At 33.4% G+C, this 9755-nt stretch overlaps 1 protein-coding gene across 4 annotated transcripts in view; it reads right to left on the bottom strand.

Annotated features, from left to right (window-relative positions):
- Positions 1-713: 713 nt before the first annotated feature.
- Positions 714-9755, bottom strand: part of DARS1 (aspartyl-tRNA synthetase 1) — a 64180-nt gene continuing 55138 nt past the window's right edge. For all 4 annotated transcript variants that reach the window (XM_049615689.1, XM_049615691.1, XM_049615687.1 and 1 more), the window contains exons 11-16: positions 8854-9000; positions 7310-7352; positions 5914-5994; positions 4718-4829; positions 4441-4512; positions 714-1377 (exon numbers count right to left, since the gene is read on the bottom strand). In XM_049615689.1, coding sequence (XP_049471646.1) covers positions 1286-1377; positions 4441-4512; positions 4718-4829; positions 5914-5994; positions 7310-7352; positions 8854-9000 — 547 coding nt within the window. In that variant the 3' untranslated portion in view covers positions 714-1285. The remainder of the gene's footprint in view (positions 1378-4440; positions 4513-4717; positions 4830-5913; positions 5995-7309; positions 7353-8853; positions 9001-9755) is intronic.

Genomic DNA, 9755 nt, shown 5'->3' with positions numbered 1-9755 from the left:
TCAACAGTAACAGGCAGATGTTTATGTTCCAGGAGTAATGTCCTAACTTTCTGACCTCCCTCTTTTTCTGTATTGGTTTTTCTCTTTCTGTAGGAAAATATTTGTTTTGTTCCTGCCCATTAATGTGGTTCACTGTAGAATTAACATTAACAACATATTTAATAGAGAGAAAGTGTTCTAATTGTAATTCTTACACAAAAATTTATTTTTGGTAGGAAAAATGAGAGTGCATTAATTTAGTGACATCCACTAAATATTAGTACCAGTTAAAAATGAAATAGAGGGGTGTCTGGGTGGCTCAGTCAGTTAGCATCTGACTCTTGAAGTGGGCACCGAGCTGTGCGTCAGGCTCTGTGCTGATGGTGTGGAGACTGCTTGCGATTCTCTCTCTTCCTCTGCTCCTCCCCTGTTCATGCTCTCTCTCACAAATAAACTTAAAAAAAAAAAAAAAAAAAAAGGAAAATTCGGCAATACTTTTTAATCTATATGAAATAGGCTATTAAGCAACCCAAGCTTTCAGCTTTAAGAATGCTATCCTCCTATAATCCATCTGAACTTGTATCTTGATATGAATACATGTTGCGAATATATCAGCATTCATTTGTTTTTAAGTATTTACATAAATCAGTTGTGTACTTTTTCTTTTCCCAAATTACAAATGCCAAGAACCAGTTACAAAATCAGACTGCCATGAAATCACACAGACAAATGTAACGAGTTTTAAAATTTTATTGAAATTCAATTTAGAATTTAACAATTTAATACAGCATTATTTTGAATATTTTCTAACCAGTATTTTCACCTGCTTTACATGATTTCTGGGAACAACTTTAAAGAACTGACACTTTCTGCTTAATTTTCCATAATATGTCAATTATACATTCATTAAAATCTCAGTTCCCTGAAACTGTTATTTCAATGTCAGAATTTAAAAAAATAAGCCCAAATATTGAAAATTTAAGACATTAATATAGCCACTGTAAAATAGAAAAGAAAAAAAAAAACCTTACACAATCTGAACTGTTTAAAATTGTTAACATTTATTGTAGTAATGCAATATGAATTTTTTAACATAACCATATGAATTTTTCATTAAAATGTTCAACCATTTCCTACTGAAGCATGTCCAAAGTTATAAAAATCTTCTCTTTTAAAGTAACCTATATTGAATTAATCCAAAGTAACTGTGGCACTTTAGATAAAACATATACTCCATTGTAGTAGCTTAAGGAATAGCCTGATCAATAGCAGGTTACTGGAAAGAATAAAAACAGCACAGCTTTCTTTAAGGAGTGAGTCGTTTGGGATCACGGGGGAACATTGAGGTCTGGCGAACATTGTGCAATCCCAAAAAAAGCATAGTGACTCGTTCCAATCCTAGGGAAAAAAGTAATCATTAATTCCTTTTCTGAAAACCTTTCAGGGTCTTACTTATTGAAACTACCAACATAGTATCGTCGATCAACAAAATACTTCTATTATTTTGAGTTTATTTAAAATGAACTGTTTTGGGTCTGATACAGAAATAGAAATGATGCTGTATGTGGGAAGGACTAAATGAGATATCCTTAAGTTGTATGGATTCTGTGAACTACAAAAATCTTGTAAATATACAAAGCTTATGATTTAAGCAAACACAAAAAAGTCATTTTATAAGCCTGTATGTTTTCAAATGGGACCAGAATCTTAATTATGTAGTCTAGACCATCAGTATAAGACGAGAGCCATAAACTTCTTCAGGGAAGTTTATTAATGGAAGCACCAGAAATTTACTGTAATTCAATAGATGTGTAATGTAGTGGTTCCTAGTATAAGACTCTAGGATACATTATTGTAAATGTTCTGAGTGCAGAAGAGACTGATTTTGATATGTGACTTAAATACTGTATCACTGTCAGAATTAAGACCAAGTACCACCTAAGAAACCGAAAAGAACTAGCAAATGAAACTCTGTGTGTGTAATTTATTTCACCAAAGTTGTAGAAGACATTATAGAAAAAATGCAAAGAATATTTTTATACAGCAATAACTTTTAATTTTAAAGGGATGTATTTAACTTCTTTTTTTTCTTTAAGTTTTTATTTAAGTAATCTCCACACCCAATGTGGGGCTCAAACTCATGACCCCAAGGTCTAGAGTCGCAGGCTCTTCCAACTGAGCCACCCAGGTGCCCCAGGAATGTATTTAACTTCTAAAACAGAAATATAAATAAGAGAATTGACATTTTAAAAATGTTTACTTATTTTTGAAAGAGGAAGAGAGCACATGAGTGAGTGGGAGGAGGGCAAAGAGGAGAGAATCCCAAGGAGGCTCTATGCTGCCAGTGCAGAGCCTGATGAGATCATGACTTGAGCTGAAATCAGAGTCAGACACTTAACCAACTGAGCCACCAGGTGCCCCTGAGAATTAACATTTTTATTGCTATTCCTTACCAAAAAATCTGCAGCTGCAAATTCGAACTTTGTATTAATCTAATACCAATCTAAAAACCCAACTATATCACATCTTCCCTTTAATCATTAATTACCAAAAAATGAGTGGTATTTGATAACAATTCAAATGTCCACAAGTTTGATTAAAATTTACATTGTCAATCAGTCACAAAAATATGTGAATTAAACAAAATGCACATTACTGCATACTCTGAGAGAAAATAGTTGTGCATTTCCCATTTAAACTTAAATTCTAGGGGCGCCTGGGTGGCTCAGTTGGTTAAGCATCTGACTTGAGCTCAGGTCAAGATCTCATGGTTTTGTGAGTCTGAGCCCCATGTTGGGCTCTGTGCTGACAGCTCACAGACTGGAGCCTGCTTCAAATTCTGGGTCTCCCTCTTTCCCTGCCCCTACCCTGCTCACACTCTCTCTCTCAAAGATAAATAAACATTAAAACAAACGAACAAAAACAACTAAATTCTGTATCCAGTGGAGCACTGTTTGTAGTAACAAAAGGCTGGTATCAACCTACATGTCTATCAAATTTTGATGTACCCTTTCAATGGATTGATTCTATGTAGTGTTAAAAAAATACTGAAAATGTCTAAGTACTGATAAGGAACAAATGAGAAAATACAGTAAGTGACAAATGCAAGGTACTGGATGATTTATATTGTATGCTACAATTTGTGTAAAAATGTATTTTAAAAGTGTCTACTTTTGCATATGCAAAGATTATCTTTGCAAAGGTAAAAATAAAACTAGCAACAATAGTTTCTTACAGGGAGATGAATACATACTCTTCTATACCCTTTTAATTTGAAAAATTTTACAGTACTATATTATTCATTCACCAACCCTCCCACCCAAACAAACATCAAACAAAAATTTCAAGGAAACTATACATTCAGAATTCTTTTAAGAGTCTCTGATAGGGACATCTAGGGGGTGCCTGGGTGGCTCAGTTGGTTGAGATCTGACTCTTGATTTCAGCTCATGATCTCACAATACATGAGCTAGAGCCCTGGGTCGGTCTCTGTGCTGACAGTGTGGATCCTGCTTGGGATTCTATCTCTCTCTCAAAATAAATAAATATTTTAAGAAAAGTTCTGATAGGGACACCTAAAAATTGAGCTAAATTTTTACTTATTCATTTACTTTTAAAAGGTTTATTTTTTATAAATTTATTTTTTTTAAGTTTATTTATTCATTTTGAGAGAGAGAGAGACAGAGAGCATGTGTTCTCATGGGAAGGAGGGGCAGAGAGAGAGGGAGACAGAATCCCAAGCAGGCTCTGGCACTGTCAGCACAAAGCCTGATGTGGGGCTGGAACTCAAGAACCGTGAGATCATGATCTGAGCCGAAGAGTCGGACATTTAACTGACTGAGCCACCCAAGTGCCCAGATTTCTTTATTTTTTAAAAGTAATTTCTACACCCAACGTTGGGCTTGAATTCACAACCCTGAAATCAAGAGTTGCATGCTTCTGTGACTGAGCCAGCCAGGTGCCCCTTACCCTTTGTAAATCACAGAGTGGTCTCTTACATTTACTCTAGAAGTGGTCCTAAAAGCCAATGAACCATTACATTACAACAAAATATTTAGCAACAATCCAAGCTAACTCGAGGGAGAGCTTCAATTTGGGCTACTGTGAATGAACTCATGGATGCATAGAGAAAACAGGATACTCAATTTAAAAGACATTTTGCTTCTCAACTCTTCAGAGAAAAAAATGGCTAAAAATTTATTACAATATTTTACACACAAATTAGCTGTTCATTTTGTTCCTTGGAAGTCACATTTTCATTTAGTCATAACTCGCAAAATTTGTTATAATTCAAATTTGTACCATACTTAGCACTTATGGACCTATTTGTAAACAATAACAATATATAAAATTTACTTTTTGAAGTCTCATGTTGAAGAAATTTAGTTAGAAATGAATGAACACTTTGCCAAATGAAATCTGAATTGGAACTATATTGTCATAATATTAAAATAATATTACCAATGCCTCCACCAGCATGAGGAGGGGCTCCAAAGCGGAAGGAATCAATGTATGCCTTAATTTTCTCCAAATCTAGGAAAAAAAACAAACAAACAAACTCAAAAGCCCAACATAATTTATCATTTTATTTAGTAACTCAAAAAAAAGTACTAAGCAATAATTATTGTTCAGTAAAGATTAAAACAAATAACTATGTTTCTGAGAAGTCTTTAAAAGGTTTAAAATGTGCTTTTTTCACAATATACATTACTCTCCCAAATATATTTAAGTTGTTTACCAATTCCATGATGTAAGGCTCTCTCTGTTAGCAGCTGAGGATCATGTATTCTCTGAGCTCCTGACAGTATTTCTTCTCCCCTCATGAACATATCGTAAGAGTTGGACTGCTTCTGCAGGGCAAAGCAAACACACAAGAAAACACCACTCTTCTAGTGGCTATCATTCTATTTCCATTACTCATATGAGAGAAAAAAAAATCTCTGTTGTTCAAAGAGCAAGGCCATTTCCCCCTAAAATTAATGATGCAATCTGCTTCAATGAACACAATTTGTTTCTCCAAAACAAGATTAAACTAGTGAGAGCAGAATAATAACTTCTTCCTTCCCTCTATCAGATTTTATAGCCCCCTCCTCTAACACGTTCCAATAACAAATCAGAGCACCATATCTAACTTGTAAGAAGTAGTGCCGATTCTCATTTCACTTTATCATCTGAAATGTTTTTAAGTATGATACAATTTTGAGACATTTTTGGAACTTCAAATTATAGTAGTCTTTTTAATTTAGATTTTTAAAAATTTTAACAAAAGTAAATTGAACATCAGTTTACCATAGCTTAACTTCTCTTATCATGTTTTAACTTACTTTCCCTGTCTTCCAGTAAACCAATGGTTCTCAAAGTATGATTCCTGGATCAGGAGCCTCAGTATTACCCAGAACTTGTTAGAAATACAAATTATTAAGCTCCTTCAAGACTAACTAATCAGAAAGTCTGGCGATGGGGCCCAGTCATCTGTGTTTTAAAAAGCCCCCCCAAGTGATTCTGATGCACACTGAAGTTTGGGAAGCACTGTAATGGAAAAACAGTAAAAGGTCAAAAGACAATACCAATTAAATGAACTTCCAGGACAAAATGTTGTTTTTTTAGTTCAAAGTCAATGATAATAATATGCACTATAGTCTGCAAATCTAATGATCCTATTTATTATTTATATGGCATTTCTTCTTCATAAATCTTCAAAAAATGAACCATGAAAATGATTTTTAATGTAGGCTTTGGGACTAATTTTCTGGAATATTCAAATTTCATAATATCATTCTGACCTGAATTGGCAGACACTAGTAGTAATATATATAGTGGCCCATCAAAATTGCAAATTACTGATGAAAACCATTATTCCCATTGTACAATTTAACAAAGTCACAATAAAGCTTCCCTCCCCCCCCCCCCATTATTTAAAATAAAATTACTTACGGGATTTCTTGGGTCAGGCATGGTATAGAAAGGTCTGACAGCCAATGGATATTTATCAAGAATATAAAAATCTGTATCATACTATAAAAAAATGATTAAAATAAATTAAAAAAATTTTTAACCAAAGTAAAAATAAGGCTAACATTTTGGTAATTGTCTTTTTAAAAATAAGTTTTGTCTTCAAAGTTACTATAATTACACTGTATATACAATAAATATTCTGCTTCTTTCAAGGAACATCTGTATCCTATGGTATTTTGCCATCATGTTATAAATTTCTCTAATAATTAATTTTTGGGAGCTTTTATTATTCAATAATAGTTCAAATATTGTTTTCTTTCTTTTTTTTTTTGGATATGTAATCTCTTTATAATTTCTTCCCCATTAAAAATTATGCTGCAATAAAGTGATTTTCATTTCTTTCCTTTGTTAATCTAATTTCAGATCCAATTTAACTTTTGTTAAATTATTCTAAATCTCTTTGGGTTTTACAAAAACTATATTAAATCTATAAATTATATTAGGAAAAACTGGCATCTTTTACAATATTCATCTTCAAAAAAACCTCGATTATTTTCCCAATAATTTAAAATTTTGTACAGACATCTAAAAGAAATCTGGTAGTTTTCTTCAAATGAAAACTATAATTGAAATAAATCAGTAACATTAACATGAAGTTATGACATTTTTGTTAGAAAGAATAATTATTATATGATCCAGATTTAATGAAAAACAATCACATTTCAACGGTTTTGATGCTAACCATTTTGCTACAACTCAAGCACAGAGGGAAAGTCAATAGAGCTGACAAACCGGAACCAGCTCTGCTGAAACAGCACTTTAAAGGTGTAAACTCAATACTGCAGTTTCAGAAAGAAGTGAGCTCCCCAGTCAGTCTTGAGTACAACCAGCAGGAGGAGCTCAAGGTCTGTCTTCATTCACACACAATTCTTTGTATTTCTTGGAAGATCACACTAAATTCAGCTTTTATCTTCTTTCGAGTTTTAAAAAATGAGATAGGAAAGCAGCAGAGGCAGAAAAGAAAACTCATTCACCTTCAAGTCCCATTAATCAGTGAGGGTACTCAGAAAAGATTGTTTCTAAATAATTTCAAATCATCTTGAGGTCCTTTCTGACTAACCTGACAGTCTGATACAGATACTACTTTTAGGGATACCTCAGTACAACTTAGTACAAAAATCAAATAATGAGCTAATCAAACTTACTCAGCAAAGCTTGTCTGAATATTTTTTATTTCTCCAAGAATTAAAAAAAATCTATCAGCCTCCTTGGTTTTTTAATTTATTCTGGAATCTTAACATTCTGGAAGACTGTCCCCCCTGCAACTGTTCTTTAGTACCAGATTTAGAAAAAGAAATCCAGCATGTAGTCCTACCTTTTCCTTCACCAAACGACCCAACAGTTTTTCATTTGGTGTACTGAAGAAAAAAACAAAACCAAAAAAACTCCATGAAATTAGGTATTTGAAGATCAAATAGCAACTTTAAATAGTTTTAAGTTAATAAGGCACCTCTTCTATTTGAGGTTCTCAAAGGATAAAAAATGTGGACAAAATACATAATTGTCTATCCCGCTCTTTTTTAAAAAGGCAATTACAGTGACTTAACATTTAGTAGGTGCTACTCAAAAATATTTAAATAAAATGATAAACAGATTTAATAATTCACAGATTCAGAAATAACATGGATGAATAATTTCCCACAATTATACATAATAAAAGTTCACTATAGCAACATAGGCTACATTCTTGCCATTAAGTAGTTCTACTTTAAAATCATCTCTTTTTTGTTACTCTTTAAGTTTATTTGTTTTGAGAGAGAGAAGGGGCAGGGAGAGAGCAGGGAAGCAGGGAAGGGGCAGAGAGAGGAGAGCGAATCCCAAGCATGCTACATGCTCAGTGCAGAGTGACATGGGGCTCGATCTCACAACCGTGAGATCATGACCTGAGCTGAAATCAAGGTCAGATGCTTAACTGAATGAGCTGCCCAGGTGCCTCTAAGTTACTCTTTATCAAAGGTTTACAAAACAAAAATCAGTATTTCCAAGTCTTTAAAATTTAATAGTGTTATATAAACCTATTAAATTTCTATACCTAAGAGGCTGTTACTTTAGCTTCTATCCTATGTAAGAACAATTGCCAAAATAATCAAGAAAATATTGCTCAGCTTAAAATAATTACAGAATTTATAGTTTGCTTTAAAATGCAATCTAGCAACAAAGGAGATGCTTAAAGCCATAAGTGCGTATTACTGTTAAAGAAACAAAAATAAAGAGTTTTGAGCAAAATACGCTTAAAAAAAGCCCTAAAAAAGACAACCACCACCCCTTGCACTCCTACATCCGTACAAATTATTGTGAGGGGTTAAATATTTTAACTTAAGAACTTCTGAACAAAATATAAGTACCGTAGATAGTAACTGCTTTATTAAACCACATAATTTGCTTCAAAATTATAAGATATATGATGTGAATTTAGATAGCATAATACCATATACCAAATAAAGAACAGATATTTTTATAAGTTTGGAGATCGTAATTTTACGCCCTAATCCTGTGTCGTGATGGATTTAGACTGCTGTCTACCCTCTCTAACACAATGACTTAGAAAGAGAACTAACATATTAGATGACAAAATCATAGGCAGTAGTCACTATCTTTAAAGTGTTACAAATATGAGGTAAGTGGGGACAAAAAAAATGGTCTTTATAAACAAAACTATCGAAGCTCAGGCAAACCACATCAAACAACATTTTATTTCAGATCACACATTAAACAAACCAGGATCATGCTCTATACCAAAGTTAATAAAACTGAGGTTTATTACCTGGGTGAAAAAAAGATCATCACTCATTAATATACTCATTCTTTCATATCTTAAATCTAATTTACTAAAAATTTAAAAAAATCACAAAGTCAAACCTCAGATCTTCTTCATCTCCCATTTCGATTCCAGCTTCCCTAAGCATAGCCAATGCTTCACAATACTCCAGTCTTAAAGTTGGCTCCAAAAATTTGAATGGCTCACATGGGAATTGTTTATTCACTGTCCGAATTTCAGTTTGAAACCTATTTGTACAATGATGCAGTTAATAAAAAAAATATATGAAGTGTTTTCTCCACAAGAGGTCACTGTGGCAACACATAAAAATTTTACTGATACTGATGAAATAAGGAGCATATAGTTCTATTCTTCTACACACTTGATATATATATTTTTTAAAACAAAGAAACATTTTTAACATTTCACAGGAGTCATTATATGTGCAACAATGAGTAAAGGGCAATCTGAGTAGGTTCAGTGGTGGTAGCAGTAGCAGCTCCATGGTCAGCCAAGTGCCTTCTTCAGGTGAACCACTCAGCCCCACAGATGCTTCTAGCTGTCTGGGGAGCCCATTCCCTAATGGCCGGCTGATGTAGACCCAAGAGTCTACTGCACGTACTCTTAGTTCTATGTGTTCTACTGATAACAAATTTTTAAATTCAGAGGCAACTCAAAAGAAAATGCTTTTAGAGTAATGTTGTTTTGTGTAACATCAGCCTCAATACAAAAATTGCCTTGGGGGCTTTTAGGTTCTTCTGTAGTAGTGGCAACAGCTAAGAAAAAAACACCTGGTAGGTGTTAAGTACCTATGTCATACAAAATCATTCTTTGAATCAGTGTATGCACCAGGAAACAGTGTTATCAACAAATTCTTTACGTTAAAGACAAAATTTAAATACTCAAAATATTTAACACCTTTCTCAGTCTCATCTTGTTTTGCCACCCCAGTGGTATTAAAGGATTAAAAACCATAACTTACACCAGTTAACACTGTTAGTAA

This window comes from Panthera uncia (assembly GCF_023721935.1).
Source record: "Panthera uncia isolate 11264 chromosome C1 unlocalized genomic scaffold, Puncia_PCG_1.0 HiC_scaffold_3, whole genome shotgun sequence".
Classification (NCBI taxonomy): Eukaryota; Metazoa; Chordata; class Mammalia; order Carnivora; family Felidae; genus Panthera; species Panthera uncia.
The sequence above is the reverse complement of the archived record's forward strand: the minus strand, read 5'-3'. Positions and strand labels throughout refer to the sequence as shown.